Source organism: Nesoenas mayeri, assembly GCF_963082525.1.
Source record: "Nesoenas mayeri genome assembly, chromosome: 22".
In the NCBI taxonomy this organism is placed as follows: domain Eukaryota; kingdom Metazoa; phylum Chordata; class Aves; order Columbiformes; family Columbidae; genus Nesoenas; species Nesoenas mayeri.
Genome location: NC_137572.1, coordinates 1,370,565 through 1,388,274, shown reverse-complemented (window position 1 = coordinate 1,388,274; position 17,710 = coordinate 1,370,565). Strand labels below are relative to the sequence as shown.

The 17,710-nt window shown below is 50.3% G+C and overlaps 1 protein-coding gene across 1 annotated transcript; it reads left to right on the top strand.

The window, feature by feature from the left end:
- Nucleotides 1–6,818: 6,818 nt before the first annotated feature.
- On the top strand, nt 6,819–7,751 carry LOC308048690 (olfactory receptor 14J1-like; the record flags this gene model as incomplete). Its single annotated transcript, XM_080357970.1, has 1 exon — nt 6,819–7,751. One exon carries the CDS (start codon nt 6,819–6,821, stop codon nt 7,749–7,751), a length of 933 nt encoding a protein of 310 aa, XP_080214096.1.
- Nucleotides 7,752–17,710: the final 9,959 nt, after the last annotated feature.

Sequence of the window (17,710 nt, the reverse complement as noted above, 5' to 3'; positions counted from 1 at the left end):
ATCACCAGAATGGTTGAGCCCTCACCCCTGGGACCTGGTAGATTTTTCTCCAATGTTTTTCAAGACTTTTCCTGTGGTCAGTGTGAGTGTTTTGTATTTTGGGGGTGGGTTTTATGTCAACTCCTGTTGCTTTAACTGCAAGACTCTGGTTTTCTGTGGAGTTGGAAATGCCTGTGAGTTCCTCACAGCACATCCAGATTCTTTCATACGACTGGCAATGGTCACCAATCACCTCAATGTCCCAATCCCACACTTGCTTGAATCCTCTATTTGGATTCGCACCCATCACTCCAGAAGGTTCATGGATCCACCAGGCTCATGGATGATTCCTGAGGACCATCCCAGTGTGGGCAGTGTAAGAGAGGAGCAGAGCAGGGTCAGCTCATGGGCCATGACTGAGCACAGCCACCCCAGCAGCAGCCGTTCCCCATTTCCCAGGCACAGCCATGCCCACAGCATGCAAATGGCACTGCCATACATGATTAGCCCAAGAGAGGCCTTTCTCCCTTCCATATTCCCAGGAAAATCTTCCTCCTGTTCTTCCTCCACCTGCAGACATCAACTGCTTTCCATTGCTGGGCTCAGACATGGCTGGAAGGGTTCACTGAAGCCATCAGCCATCTCATTGCTTCTCCCTGACATGCCCTGACCCTCTCCCACACCTACAATGGCCAATCACGGCTGCTCAGGCCTCCCGCTCTTCAGAAGAGGCCTCGAGCTTCTTGGTTCTTCCTGCTGCTTATTATGAACTTCCTCGCTCTCTCCAAAGTTCATGGTTACATTTCTTGTCCATAACAGCCCTTTATGACCATGTTTCACTAAATGGTTGTGTTTGTATGATCATTTGTGCAGAAAGGGCAGTCACAGGACAGCACCCAATATGTCAAAACTGATGCCCAGTGAAATGTCGTAAAGCCCCGATGAGTTCCCCCTGTGTCTGTGTCTCTCCTGGAAGGAGTCTGTCCCGAGAAGGGGATCCAGCTCCTGCCACTCTCTGCAGAGGCACATGAGCAGTGTCCGTCACCTGGGGACACAAAGGGTGACGTTTGCCAGACCACCTGTCATCTGAACCACTTAGATGTGTGCTTGTGGATGGGGTATAGAGCCTTATAGTGCAAATACCTATGTAATTGTCATTGCCAGAGGGGCTACCACAGATGAAGCGTACTATTTTACAAATATGTAAATATAAGCTTATACGACTGACATTCCTAGACATATTACACAAACACTTGAAGGATTATTCATGTCTTTTAACATGATTATCCTCAGAAGGCCACCAGCTTTGCATCTCAGGAAATGGGATCCAGAGTCCAAGAGCAGGATGGTTTGGGCTCTGTGCTGGGATCTGGAAACTGAAACGTGCTCCCATCTCCCAGCCCCCTGCCCTCCTCAGTGAGGGTGTGAGACATTCTGCCAGTGAGGGCTGAACTCACAGCCATGACCAGTATCTTATGTCCAACTGCAGCCAGTGGTGTCCTGCCAGCTCAGGATTGGAGCTGCCATTGCTGGAGGTGTTTAAAAGACTTGGAGACGTGGCGCTTTGGGACATGGTTTAGTGGTGGACTTGGCAATGTTTGACTTACGGTTGGACGCTGTGTTCTTAAGGGTATTTTCCAGCCTAAATTATTCTATGATTCTATGATTTGGGTTGAAACCATTTCAGTTCCATCCCCTCCAGCTTCCCTCAGAGGCGGCTGTTGTGTGGCACAACTGTCCTGGCTCTCCAGGCAGATTGGGCACTGGGTTGGTGTCTGCATTGGCAGTTTTCCCTTTCCTGGGGTAAAAGGCTGTTGAGCAGAGACAGTTGCAGAGATTTGGGTCACAGGGGTTTGCAGCAATCCTGTCAAATTCTGAGCAGGATGAGCTTTGGAGCCCAGGAAAAATGGAGATGCTCTGAAGGATGTTTGTGAACAGTGGTGCTGTCACTAGTAACAGAAACAGGGAATTCCTTCCTCTCAGTTGTGATTATGATGATGAACTAAATATCTTTAATTTCCTTCCTAACAGTTATTATTACTTTTCAGACCATCTCCTACACCTCAGTAGTTGATCTTCTTGAAAGAAGTTCTTAGAACAATGATTTTCCTCTCACTTCTTTTTTGTTTTAATCATTTAAAGAGTACACCTTTTGGACAGAATTACCCCCAAATTGTGCTTCTTTCATTATTTTTCTACCTTTTAATTATTTCTTATGATGTGTGATGTGCAGGTTGTATAGGAGAACAGGTTTTTTTGGAGACAAAGAAGGCCAAGGAACAGATCCCAGGTCAGTGCAAAGGCCCAAAGGAAGCCAGAATCCTTATGTGTGTGCACTGACACACACTGTCACCTGCATTTCCAGTCTCTGCAGTCCCAACAGTGCCGCAGAGTCTGGAGTTCTGAGCTCCCTCATCTGCCCTGTGTGACACGTGTAAAATGGAACTACCCCAGTCCAATGGCTGGTTTTGACTCTCTTCACAGCCTGAAGCACCACATGGGTCAGGAGACAAGCCAGGATACCCAACCAGGACTCACATACCCTTCATGTACATTTTAGGTGTTCCCTGGCATCTCAGCAGACATGTCACACTGATATCTGGGTGCAAGGAGCTGGTCAAGTGCCTCGTCTCCATTTCTATAATGATGGATTTGTGTCTGGCTGATGTGCAGACTCTGTGCATGGATGCTGACACCTGTTGAGCAACCTGCTCTGAAAGGGTTAACAACATGGGCTGGTCTTTCTGGAGAGGCATTAGGACAGCAAAAAATGAGATCTTGGGTTAGGGCAAAAGAAAAAGGATTGAAAATATGTGGTCAGGCCTTTTTGGGGGCACTTGCAAAGCAGCCCTGCACCTCATGTGAATTACTTCTGTGCTCAAGGAGAACCTGAGAGTTCTCCCTAATTTGAAAGCATGAAGAGGAAGGAAGGACAGCGTCATTCAGGCTCCAAGGGACCTCAGGAGGCATCCTGACCAACCTCCTGCTCACAGCAGGGTCAGACCAGATTGCTCAGGGCTTTATCCAAACACATCTTGGTCACTTTCTGGGACAGAGTGGGTGCGCACTCCTGGGAAACAGCTTCCAGTGCTGGACTGTCCTCATGACTGGAAAGTTTCTCCCTTTCTACAGCACCTTTCCAAACACAACCATGCAAATTGCTTTTTACCCATCTAATTGCACACTAACACAGACCATAATATCCCACCTTGGACACAATAATATTACAGAGGGTGACACTGAATGCCTTGCTGACTGCCAGGTAACAGACCACCACTGCTCTGCCCACATCCACAACCCTGACCTTTCCTCACAGAAAGCAAAGAGGATGGACAGGCACAACCTGCCCTGGGCAAACCCCATCACCTTCTTTTCCAGACACCCAGAAATGGGGTCCCAGTGGACATGCTCTGGGGCACAGCCCTTAGTTCCCCTGCTCACTCATGGGCCATTTTGAAAAGTGCACACACTGTGTGAGAGCTGCCAGTGGTCAGGGAGTCCCCCCAGTCTCCATGAGCTTTCACAGATGGTGGAGAGTGGCCTCACTGTGACATGGTCCTGCTGTCCCAGCTCCTGGGATGCTGCCCCTGCTGTCCCATAGACTGGAAAGGATTGTGTTAGTTCCAGTGACCCCGACTTGATCCCCACGCACTGCTGGTTGTTCTGACTCCAGTCACAGAGGCCTGGGAGACCTTGCTGGTGAAGACAGAGGACAAGAGGACACAGAGATTCTCACCTCTTATTAAATTCATCAGTGTCCACACAGTGTCTTTGTTTCTCCTTTAACTGTTCCTGCAGTAGTAACAGCTCATTATGTGGCCCTTGAATTGCCTTACATGTCTGGACTGAGTTTCTGATCTGGGCTGTTGCTGTGCTTGGAGGCTGCTGTCCTTGAGACCAGATGAACTCACTCCTGCCACCCTGCCTGGCAGTTCATTCCATCCGTGTCACAGCTCTGTCTGCAGCACTGACAGCTCCAGCTCCCCAGTCAGGTCCCTGGCTGAGGACATGGCCTCACATCTGAGCTGAGCCACCCTAGCTGTGGCACCAGCCCAGCTCTGACCTGCCACAAGAAACCTGGTACCAAGTGTCCAAGAGCCCATGTGTGCAAAGGCTTTGAATCAGAGCACAGACATGACATGGCCAAAGATTGATGAATGTCTCTCTAGACCTGGGAGTGTAAAACCAGAACAAAATGCCTGAATTCCTTTAACTGAAGATATTCCTTCCCTAGCCTGGAGTGATTAGATGCTTTGCTGTAACATTCCTCGTGTCCTGTCTAATGATGGGAAAAGATGATTCTCATACCGATTCATTTTTTAAAATGAAAAATACAATGCTGGAAAGAAGTGTCTCTGAAGAGGAGAGAGAATCAACATCACTGATTACTTCAGCTTCAAAGTTGTGCCCCTGGAGCCCCAGGGACACCTGGAGGAGCCCATAGGGGACAGAGCAAGGGACATCGTGGGCTGCTCCTGTGCTGCTGAGCTGGGCTGGGCTCCTGGGACACAGGGAGCTCATGGCAGCGGCAGCGCTGCAGAGAGACAGCTCTGCCCAGGAGCAGCTCCTCTGCACACGCAGCAGGGCTGAGGGCTCTGCCTGCAGCACCGAGGGCACAGGAGCCAGGCACAGAGAGGGAATCACAGTCTGGGCTGGGAGGATGCTGAGAGGTCACTGGAAATTAAATCCTCTCAGATATGAAGGCTGTGGCTGCAGGGCATTGCATCTGCAAATCATGGTAGGATCTCAGAAAGCTGTCACATTGCAGAGCCTGCGAGAGATGTAAGTACAGCTCTCAGAGGTTCTCTGATCAGAGGGGAGGATGTGCTGCAGAGCAGGGATTGCCTTCTGCACTGTCAGTGACAAGACGTGAATGCTGCGTTCTCCCCAGGGTGGCTGTGGGGTGTAAATGTCAATGTGCAGGCAGGGGTGCCCAGGGCTGTCCTGCAGAGCAGGGTCCCTGCACCCCAGAGCTGTGCCGGGCAGGGACTCTGCTGCCTGCCAGGGTCAGCGCTCAGCCTGCCCGGGAGATCCCAGCAACAAGGAGGGGAGAAGCTGTGGTGGAAGAAGCAAACCCTATTGGGCAGGAAAGGTCCTTCTGCTGTGGAGAGGGTGCTGTGTGGGTCAGGGCTGCTCACACATCCAGATCACACCCAGGATTTTTCCAAGGGGATGCCTCAACGAGAAGATCAATGCAAGGATTACCAGACAGATAAGGAGCTTTGCTGAGTCTGTCTTTTGAGTTTCCTCTCTCAAGGGGTGGGGGGTGCAGGAAAGAATAAAATGAAAATGAGCTCTCATGCTGAAACAAGTCACTAAGACAACTGAACTGCAACTCTCAGTGACATCCCTTCCCCATCCCTCTGCCTGTGCACAGCACCTGCATCACCTTGGCTGGACCCGTCAGCCTTAGTCTGACCTGTCCTGTTTTCCAGCCTGCAGACAGGAAGATGCCCCCAGGCAGTGGCCTGTGAACAGGCAGGATCTGTAGGGCCAGGGGGAGGGCACAGAGGGTGGGATGGTCTGTGAGCACTGACAGGGAACAGAAATGGACAGGGAAACACGTCCCAGGGGAGAATCTCCAGGCAGCAGGGAAATGATCAGAAATGAGAGGAAACCAAACTCGGAATTCTTATGGGAGGGAGAAGATAGAAAAGTCCCTGTGACCCCCTGCAGGTCAGATCCCTCCTGTGAGCAGCCCCCTGGCCTCCTGTCCCACCCAGCAAAGCCTCTGCCCTCAGGGCCGGGGGCTCCAAGGCATGAAGCAGCTCCTGTGCAGCCAGAGCTCCAGTTCCTCTGCAGAGCACAGGGGCTGAGAGCAGCTGCCCGGCACTGTTGGTGTTTGGGAGGTGGCTGCACAGCTGGGGAAGGGTGACGCTGTCTGAGTGCCCGGCTGCCTCTGCCCTGGCCTCTCTCACACCCACCCTCACTGCATTTTCCTTCTTGCTCCCCTGCTCTGGGTCACTGCTGTTGGGATCTTGTTCTTGCTGTCAGGCTCTCTGGGGATGGCAGTTTCAGCTGCAGAGGCACAGCCTGATCTTGGGGGTCCTTTCCTGCAGGTGTGTCCATGGGCACACGTGTCCCAGCTTTGCTCTGACCTGTGGGCTGTGGGCAATGCAGTCTGTGGGGCTGGGGAATGAGCTGTGTGTGTCCTGCGCTAAACGTGGGGTGCTGAGACCTTAGGAAAGGGTGAGACCTGTCATGGTCTGAGGAGGATCCCTCTGCTCTCAGCAGTGCCTGGTGGCTTTTCAGGGTAACATGGGAGTGTGATCAGCCCCCATCTCAGAAAGGTGCCAGCCCAGGGCAGCTGGAGCAGGACAGAGGGACAGAGCAGCTGCCCTCACTCTGCACTGACCCACAGGCACCCCCTGGTCTCGCAGGACTCGCTCTGTTCTCCCTGAGTGCAGCAGAAATGCTGCAGGTTTCTGGCACCCAACAACACTGCCCAGGATGGGAGGGGAGAAGGAGCTGTAGAAACACCAAACCTCTCAAACGCAGTTTCTCAGGCCTGGGGGTACAGATGCTGACAGTCCCTTCTGCACCGGGAGCGGTTCCAGCTGACAAAGCTGAACCCCAGGACTGGCCCCTGCCCACTCGATCACACAGGGACAGGCTGAGTCCCAGGAGCCCCTGGGCAGAGACCCTGCTCTTCATTGCACACTCACCAAGCACAGACGAGGGCTCAGCCAGGACGTTCTCCTGGAAAAAGAAAAGTGTCTCTGTGTGTGATGGGGTGTGAGGGTCTGTGGGAAACGGTTTTGATTATTCCCAGAAAAGTCTCATCTAAACCTTCACTATCTTTTCCTCCTATGACAGGTGCTCTTGTCCACAGGCAGCAAATGTCCAACAGCAGCTCCATCACCCAGTTCCTCCTCCTGTCGTTCACAGACACACGGGAGCTGCAGCTCTTGCACTTCTGGCTCTTCCTGGGCATCTACCTGGCTGCCCTCCTGGGCAACGGCCTCATCATCACCACCATAGCCTGGGACCAGCACCTGCACACCCCCATGTACTTCTTCCTGCTCAACCTCGCCCTCCTTGACCTGGGCTCCATCTCCACCATTATCCCCAAGTCCATGGCCAACTCTCTGTGGGGTACCAGGGTCATTTCCTATACAGGATGTGCTACACAACTCTTTCTGTTTGGCTTTTTAGCTTCAGCAGAATATTTTCTTCTCACCATCATGTCGTACGACCGCTACGTTGCCATCTGCAAACCCCTGCACTACGGGACCCTCCTGGGCAGCAGAGCTTGTGTCCACATGGCAGCAGCTGCCTGGGCCACTGGGTTTCTCACTGCTCTGCTGCACACGGCCAATACATTTCCACTGACCCTGTGCAAGGGCAATGCCCTGGGCCAGTTCTTCTGTGAAATCCCCCAGATCCTCAAGCTCTCCTGCTCACACTCCTACCTCAGGGAACCTGGGCTTCTTGTGGTTAGTGTCTGTTTCGGATTTGGATGTTTTGTGTTCATCATGCTGTCCTACGTGCAGATCTTCAGGGCTGTGCTGAGGATCCCCTCTGAGCAGGGACGGCACAAAGCCTTTTCCACCTGCCTCCCTCACCTGGCTGTGGTCTCCCTGTTCCTCAGCACTGCCATATTTGCTGACCTGAAACCCTCATCCATCTCCTCCCCATCCCTGGACCTGGTGGTGTCTGTTCTGTACTCCGTGGTGCCTCCAGCAGTGAATTCCCTCATCTACAGCATGAGGAACCAGGAGCTCAAGGATGCCCTGTGCAAACTCATATCCCTCTGGTTTCTGAAGCAATAAACTGGCCATCTTCTTCTATACAGGAGTTTTAATGTAGCTAATTACAACCCCGGCCTGTCAACTGGATTTTCTGGTGTTGTTCGTTGTTTTCTTATGGTGATAATGTTGTCAACCCCTTTCTAATTCACTGCTGGCTTTTCTTTTATAACTGTTGGCTGCTTAAATGAGCAGCAGTGCTCTCCTTGTCTCTAGAAAGAATAAAAGGCTCTTAAGTGATTTGTTTTTCACTATATCCTTCCTGCAAAGGCTTTTTGGAGCTGAAGGGACAGTTCCTGTGTGTGGGTGGAGGCGAAAAAAGCTCTGGCATGTCAGCCCTGCCAGGGAGCAGCAGCGCTTGTTCTCCCAGAGCTGTTCTGGTTCCACTCCACACTCTCCTTCTCATCCCTGGTGTTGCTGCAAGGCCTGAGTGCTCTGGCAGCTTGGTCACCGTCCTGCTGTGTGTCAGTGCTGTGGGCGCAGGCAGGGACAGGCAATCGGCACTGCTGTGACAGAGCTGGCCTCAGTAACAGTACTTGCACAAGGAAAAGTGATCTTCTTTGGGCAGTGCATGATGGTTTATATCTTCTTGCAAAGTTTCTCTCAAGCTTATTCCTACAGAAGTGGCCACAGATGAAACATCAGTGTGCAGCTGAACAGTGTGTGTGCAGGGCTGGCACACAGCAGTGTCCTCTCACAGCCAGGCTCCTGCCAGAGACCTGCAGGACCAGCAGAGCAGGGGCTGGGCTGTGCCCCTGTGCACTGGACACCCCGTGGAAGGAGCCCCAGGTCAATCACCATGGACTGGCCACTCACAACCTCCTTTTCCAGCACTGGCCTCTCACCCCAGGTCAGAGGTCTTTGTCCTTCCATGGAATTACACTGAATGAGTAGGTCAGAGGTTCATGTTCACATTGTACAGATGAGATGTGAGCATGTTCATCATGTATGTGAGGTAAGATGAACATGAATGAGAACAAACACCATCAGCTATTCCTTGGGGTTCCATGAAGGCCTGTGAGACAGACAGTTCATTGAGGTCCCATCATGTTGGGACTCATATTCCATAGGAAATCACCAGAATGCAGCACTGGGATGTGCTTCCTTGAACCAATGTCCACTCTTAATTATGAGGGACATCAAAGATAAATGTAGAACATGGTGACACACCACGGGGCTGAGGTGCCTCCCAGCCTTTGGGAATAGAAACAGGAGCCTAGAGAGACACTGTGACTCCTGCCTCTGTGTGTATAAAGGAAACTGTCTGTCCCTGAATATCTCAATGTGATTTAAGAGTCCACGAGGCCAGCTCAGATGTGGACACCTGACAGAACCGTGGTATTTCTGTGTGTGACTCCAAAGACAAACCCCAGTGGCACAGTGAGATTCATCTCAGCTCCCTTGGACAGGCTCATTGCAAGTGTCCCTATTTGCTACCTCTTCTTTGCTATTTTCATCCTGGGAGAATGACAGGATGCTCAGCCTACGTCTGTCCCCGGGAGGGTGACGGGCCACATTCTCCTGCAGGCAACTCCAGGCATTTGAAGGACAAGGAAGGAATTGCTGAACCCAAATGGGCAGGAGAAAGAAACGCATGTTGAGGACATGGAGTTTTGCAAGGCCCCAGACATGGTCTACTGTGGTGCCTTAGAGCAGATTGGTGAGACAGAAACTGTCCAGGGGTGTTTGTGACACACACTGTCCAATGGGGTTTGTGACACACACTCTGTTCAATGGGGTTTGTGACACACACACTGTCCATGGGGGTTTGTGACACACATGCTGTCCAATGGGGTTGGTGACACTCACGCTGTCCAATGGGTTTGTGACACACAAGCTGTCCAGCGTTTGTAGACACACACGGTGTCCAGGGGTGTTTGTGACACACACAGTGTCCAGGGGCGTTTGTGACACTAACGCTGTCCAATGAGGTTTGTGACACACACACTGTACAATGGGGTTTGTGACAAAAATGCTGTCCAGGTGGGTTTTTAACACACACTGTCCAATGCGGTTTGTGACACACGGGCTGTCCAATAAGGTTTGTGACAGACATGCTGTCCAGGGCCGTTTGTGACACAAACGGTGTCCAGGGGTGTTTGTGACAAACACTCTGTCCAATGAGGTTTCTGACTCACACACTGTCCAATGGGGTTTGTGACACACACGCTGTCCAATGGAGTTTGTGACACACCCTGTCCAGGGGCGATTGTGACACAAACGGTGTCCAGGGGTGTTTGTCACACAAAATCCTTCCAATCGAGTTTGTGACACACACGCTGTCCAGGGCTGTTTTTGACACACATAGATTCCAGTGGGGGTTGTGACAAACGCATTCCAATGGGGTTTGTGACACATACGCTGTCCAATGGTGTTTGTACCACACACAGTGTCCAATGGGCTTTGTGATACACACACTGTCCGGGGGGTGGCTGTGACACACACCCTGTCCAATGGGGTTTGTGACACACACGGTGTTCAATGGGGTTTGCGACACACACACTGTCCAATGGGGTTAGTGACACACACACTGTCCAATGGGGTTAGTGACACACACACTGTCCAGGGGGGTTTGTGACATACACTGCCCAATGGTGTTTCTGACACATACGCTGTCCAGTGGGGTTTGTGACACACAAGCTGTCAAATCAGGTTTGTGACTCACAAACTGTCCACGGGGAGTTGTGACACACACGCTGTCCAGGGGTTTGTGACACACACCCTGTACAATGGGGTTTGTGACACACACGCTGCCCAATGGGGTTTGTGAAACCCAGGCTGTCCAATGGGGTTTGTGACATACACCCTGTCCAATGGGGTTCGTGACACACATGCTGGTCAATGGGGTTTGTGACACACAGGCTGTCCAATGGGGTTAGTGACACACACACTGTCCAATGGCGTTTGTGACAGAGGAACTGTCCAGGGGCGTTTGTGACATAAACGGTGTCCAGGGGTGTTTGTGACAAGGAAACTGTCCAGGGGTGTTTGTGACACACACTGTCCAATGGGGTTTGTGACACACACTGTCCAATGGGGTTTGTGACACACACCCTGTCCAGAAACGTTTGTGACACAAACGGTGTCCAGGTGTGTTTGTGACACACACCCTGTCCAATGGGGTTTCTGACACACACGCTGTCCAATGGGGTTTCTGACACACACGCTGTCCAGGGGCGTTTGTGACACACACGCTGTCCAGGGCCTTTTGTGACACAAACGGTGTCCAAGGGTGTTTGTGACACACAAGCTGTCCAATGGGGTTTGTGACACACACCCTGTCCAATGGGGTTTGTGACACACACACTGTTCAATGGGGTTTGTGACACACACCCTGTCCAATGGGGTTTGTGACACACACCCTGTCCAATGGAGTTTGTGACACACCCTGTCCAGAGGCGATTGTGACACAAACGGTGTCCAGGGGTGTTTGTCACACAAAATCCTTCCAATCGAGTTTGTGACACACACGCTGTCCAGGGCTGTTTTTGACACACATAGATTCCAGTGGGGGTTGTGACAAACGCATTCCAATGGGGTTTGTGACACATACGCTGTCCAACGGTGTTTGTACCACACACAGTGTCCAATGGGCTTTGTGATACACACACTGTCCGGGGGGTGGCTGTGACACACACCCTGTCCAATGGGGTTTGTGACACACAGGCTGTCCAATGGGGTTTGTGACACAGTGGGCAATGGGGTTTGTGACACACACAAACTCCACCGCGGTTTGTAACACACACCTTGTCCAGGGACGTTTGTTACACACACACTGTCCAAAGGGGTTTGTGACACACACGCTGTCCAAGGGTGTTTTTGACACACACACTGTCCAAGGGTGTTTGTGACATACATGCTGTCCAATGGGGTTTGTGACACACACACTTTGCAATGGGGTTTGTGACACGCATTCTGTTCAGGGGTGTTTGTGACACACACCCTGTCCAATGGGGTTTGTGACACACGCCGTGTCCAATGGGCTTTGTGACTCACACGTTGTTCAATGGGGTTTGTGACATGCACACTGTCCAATGGGGTATGTGACAAACACCCTGTCCAGGGGCGTTTGTGACACACACACTGTCCAGGGGTGTTTGTGACACACACCCTTTCCAATGGGGTTTGTGACACACACACTCTCCAATGGGGTTTGTGAGAGACACAGTCTCCAATGGGGTTTGTGACACACACCCTGTCTAAGGGTGTTTGTGACACACACACTGTCCAGGGGGGTTTGTGACACACACTGTCCAATGGGGTTCGTGACATACACGCTGTCCAATGGGGTTCGTGACACACACGCTGTCCAGGGATATTTTGGACACACACAGTTTCCAGGGGGGCTTGTGACACACACACTGTCCAATGGGGTTTGTGACACACACCCTATCTAGGGGCGTTTGTGACATACACGTTGTCCAATGGTGTTTGTGACATACACGCTGTCCAGGGGGGGTTGTGACACATGCTGTCCAATGGGGTTTGTGAGACACACCCTGTCCAGGGGCGTTTGTGACACAAACGGTGTCCAGGGGGGGTTGTGATGCATACCTGTAGGTAGTTAGGGTCTGGAGGCCGGAAGATCTCGCGCTTTACAGAAAGATAGTAGCCCCTCCCTAGGTAGGTAGGAGTATGTGAGGCAAGCAGATGGACGTGACGTTGCAAACCTAAGGTATATAACGCTGTGTTACTTGTTAATAAACGCCATTTGCTTTCCACCACAGTGGCGTCTGTGTGCTGATGGACCGAGCGACCCGGGATGTGGTCGCCGTGCTGTCTCTGAACCAGGTCGTCACTGCCCACTGAGAGGCAACAGGAAGGGAAGAGAACAAAGGGACTGAGAAACAAAGCAAAGTTTAGATCAAAATGAAGAGACTGGAAAGGGAAAACATGCAGCAATGAGCTGGAGGAAGAGGAAAAGAGGGCTGAGGAGCAGGAAAGAGGATGAGAAGACAAAGAAAAGGCAGAGCCAGCTGGACAGGGAAGATACAGCGAGAGGGGATGGGGCTGGGAACAGGCAAGGAAGACAGAAAGACAAACAGGACAGAAAGACATCAAGAAGGAAAAGGGGCAGTAATCTGGACAGAGATGGAGAAAGCAGCAGCAGGGAAAGGGCAGACAGGCAGAAAGACAGAGAGGGAGCAGGAGAGAGAAAGAACAATAAGGGTTGGGGCAGGATAGAGATTGGGAAAAAATCCTGGGGTGGGCAGCAAGAGGAAGAGGGAGTAAAAAAGAAGAGGGGCAGGAATAGGCGCAGGGAGCAGGACAGAGGGATACAGTGAGAAATGATGGGGCACGGAGCGGGACAGAGCAACAGACAAGAATGACGACAAAGAGAAACCGGGGATGATGAGAACACAGAGGGGTGGAGACGGAGAGGGAGATACGAGAAACCCTGCACAGAGATTCAGAAGGGTGGGGGAATAGGTGAGGAAGCAGCAGAGGGACAGAGGGAGAAGAGATGAAAAGGAAGAAGGGCACAGCAGGAAAGAGGAGGGAGCAGGGAGGGACTGAGACACAAAACAGGGTGAAATGTCCCCAAAGGCCCAGGACTCACCGCACTTCCTGCTCTCTGCACTGCCAGGCAAGCTGTGGAGATCAGGCACTTCTGTCTGTGAGAAATGCAGTTGTGATTTGTGCTGAGACGTTTGATGTTTACAGATACAACCAAATGAGGCTCGGGCTCTGAACCTGCAAAAAGGAAAAGGTGGGTAAGTTCTACATAAAAATTTTGAAACTTGTTTATGAGGTTATATTGATAGAGGGAACTAACATTTTCAGGGTTAACCAACCACATAATAAGGGCCTACTAACGAACTAACACCCAGCGCTGTTTTGCTTATGGTCTAACGAACAAGTGTTTAAGGAATACAATTAAGGAATTGAATTAAACGTTGTTTATCCATAGAAAAAGCCTAAGTTATTTATTTCATTACTTTACAACAAGTGATTGAATCTGCTATAGAAAAGTTCAACCCCCTCCTCTATAGCAAAGGACAAAAGAAAGTATGGATTTTTGTTGCATCTAATCCATAATGCAAGTACCAATTAAAACGTGTCTGCTGGAGTGGATATCTTGGACACGAACAGGCAGGTTCCTGGTGTTGTGCCCATGGTGATTCATCCACTGTGGCCGTGGGTGTCAGGCCTTGATACAACAGACACAAAACCTTGGGAGAGAGGTGATCACAGTAAAACGCTTAAAGATAATGAGCTAGCACACTTGATTTAGTCTTTATTTAAAAATACACACGGCTGCTGTCTTTTTCCAGTTTAGCTACGATGGGCTCCAATATCTCTATTAATTCTAACTACAACACGTGACAAAAATTAAGGGGGGAAAGCTTTGTTTTTACAACGGTAAATACAGTCTAAATCGTAATTTGGGAAACAGATAAAGGGGTGTAGCAGATGAGGCACAGACTCTCTTTAAGATGCAGAGAGACATTTAATACAAACTCAGGTTTGCATTTGAAACATCGCGGACCTCTGTCCTCGATGTACCGATCCTGTATCAATCCCTCTGTCCCTGATGTACCCACCGCGTATCAATCCCTCTGTCCCTCATGTACCAACCCCGTATCAATCCCTCTGTCCCTCATGTACCAATCCCTCTGTCCCTGATGGTTTATGTCCCACACAGTCCTTGCTGCTTGTGTTGTTCCACCAGCGCTTGTTCTCACACTGTGACTCTTGCAATTTCTCACGGGCCTGATGTCACAACCCTGCCACATCTCCCCTTCTTTGTTTAACAATTGCAGCCACAGCCGCGTGTAACTGCACAGCCATTGCACCATTAAAGCTTTTTTCAACCATTCGTTGTGCACAAGAGAAGACACATGGTACACAATCAATAAGTACGGACTCCACATACAAACATTCTAAGCAGCAGGTTAAAGGGCCGTGTTTTGCAATTTTTGTGGCACCCATAACTGTTACAAAATCGCTACTTAATATTCCCTGCATAGTGTTTAACACAGAATAATGAGCTCCCAGTCAACTAAGAATTCTATTTCTCTGTTCTCCAAGTCAGGATCTATATTAATATATTTCTGAGCTGTCGGTTTAAGACGGTGTAAAAACTCAGTGGGAGACTCCTCACAATCCTGTTTAATCTCAGAACGTTTTGGCATATTTACAGCTTTAGGCGCAGCATGTCTAATCCCGTATAAAATGCACTGGCGATACCAATGCAGCCTGTGTCCCGATATAAGGATATCGGGATCCCACCCTGGACTGACCGAGGGACAATTTTGATCTCATGTTCTCTGTGTGTTCTACACCAATAGCTGTTCTTCAACAAACCTTTTACTGGTTTGCATTTCTTTCCCTGATTATCCTTTTTCAAAACAAATGGATCTGAAGAGGATAAAGACAATGCATATCTAACATTATATATTGTGTAATATGCCTTATGTAATAGGCAATACATGATTTAAAATAGATATCTTACTACATATTACATGCAGCACATTACTATACTACAGATCTCAAAGTATACCCACCTAGACCTGTGAAGCATATTAATATTATTTACAGTGGCCATCATTAATTACAATATTCAATCAGATTCTCTCTGGTTGACGCCCTGTTGGAAAAGGATCGTTTGCTGTTCAATGTCAGAAAACACAGCCTGGGGGGGGATTTCTCACGAATCCTCCTGCCGATTGTCCACTACCTACTTCACAATCACAATAACAGACAATTGGTGAACCCTAAGTACTGGACTATAAAATCCCCCAAGACACAAGTAACAACAACAACAAACCATTAAAGCCAGAAACAATTATACAATTGCTAAGGCACAAACAGCAAAATCATTAAAGGTACCTTTATCAAATTGCTGTTCCCTCGTTTTTCTCTTTAATTTATTGTTTTCTCATTTTCCCCTTTAATTTTTTATTTCTTTCTTTTTTTAAGTTACCCAGTTTACCAAAATGCGCAGACGCGAATGCGCAGACCCAACGCGCTGGTGTCGCCCACGTCTCGCGCAGGCAGCGTGCCAACGCAACCAGACAATGAAAGTGCCTTATCTCATTGATGGGGTTTTACCCGCGTCCCGAGCTGGTCCGAGGAGCTGTGGTCCCTTCCAGGAATTCCCCGGTGCCGGCACAAGGTCCCAGAGATCCTGGGATCCACGGGAGGTCAGGCAGATTATCCCATCCTCGTCGCCAGAAATGATACCGAAAAGTCGTCAAACAGACTCTTTAACACTGTTTTGAAAGTGTTAAAAAGCAGGCACTTCTATTACAGCGCGCTGGGGGATCGCTCCTCTAATCGAGTGTGCGTTCCGCTTTCCTCTGGTTTTACAGATCGTGGAACTCCTCAAACAGCAAAACATGCCAACCAATGTTACAGACGTCTCGTGCTCTTTCACCAGCGCGTGCAGCAGCAACGAGAAATCTGGAATGAGCGTCTACAGAAACACGTACGTATTTACCCAATTCAGAACAATGCGTTACATCCGCTGGCCGTACGTCATTGGCAGTAACCCCTCCTGGATTAACACCCTCTGTGGATGGCGCGGGTGCCAACTGTTGGCAATCAGGGCAGGACATAAGAACGCTCCTGGCCTGATCCACTGTAATTTGAAGTTGTCGTTTTAAGGCCTTTGCACTCTGGTGAAAGAATTTATGTGATCATTTAGCTTGCTCCAAGGCTTTAGGCACAGTCAGCGGCACAGCTCGTGCATCGGCCCTCCTACTGCCTTCCGCAAGTGGTCCTGGAAGGGCCACTGCGAGAGCGGGTGTGCATTGCATAATACCTATGATGTCTATGATTTATTAGAAACCATAGCATTCTCAATTCAGTCATCAAAACAGGATTATCCTCTTCCTTAAGAAAAGAAGCTTCCAGGCGGTTAAGTATGCCAGCCGCATAATATGAGCCAGTTACAACATTCAAAGGCTTGTTACAGAACACCTCAAAGCGATCCTAACAGCTGTCAGCTCAAGAACTTGTTTGACTCTTGGTCTCTTTTTCTACCTTGTGTTTGCAGCACTGGGTATCTGAGTTTAGCCATGTAATTACAACTTTATGTGAGCAACCAGAGGCATCAGTAAATAGAGTCTTGTGGCTTACTGGTCGTTGCTGACAGCAGCATGTATTGCGAATTCTCCTTCGTTGTAGGAAGAAATATACCTTCAGGTCTACCCCATACATAGCATATAAACATTCTCTGCCTTTAATTATCGGTTTTGCATACATTTCTTTTATTATCCAAACTGTTTTCATTGGTGTGTGAGCTAGAAAAACCCATACAGCCACAGTCACCTTTCTCCCTCCTTGAGCTCTCCTGACCTGCGGTTCCACCACTGGTGTCTTCTTTCTTGATCCCTCTTGACCGGCAGGTGCGCTCCAACCCTCTTTATCCATCACTCTTCCTCATGGGTTCACCTCCTTCCTTGCTTTTCCTTTGCATGCTGCTCCCCCTGAAGAGAAACACACAGAGGACTGAGCTACACCAGCCCAAGGGCACTACAGTCAGACAGGGGCTGAGTCCGGGGCTGACACCTCCCCACACCCCACAGTGCACCTACCTTGCCTTGGCACCAGCCCCTGGCACAGCCCTTCCCCTCAGCTCTGCCCTCCCTGCAGCACAGCTTCCGCACGTGCCCTGCTCAGGCTGGACTCCAATGTCACGGGTTAGAGATGTCACAGCTTAGTACAAGTGCCCACGGTCCTCACCTGCTCTTTGGTACTTGCGGAGGGTCACGTCGCTGTGCCCCAGGGCACTGGCCTGCACGGCCCTGCCCGGCAGCGGGAGCGTCTGGAGCTGCCGGCTGGTTCTCCAGCTTTAGGGTCACCCGCAGCAGCCCGCTCTCCTCAGCTCTGCACACCCAGCCAGTTGCGCCGCCCAGGCAAAGTCAGCTTCACCCTCTGCCCTACACCTCACCTGCAAACAGCCAACTCTTCAGCTGACAACCGTCCAAAACCCACCGACAAACCCTCCAAATCTCAGCCTTTCGCTTTCAACTGCT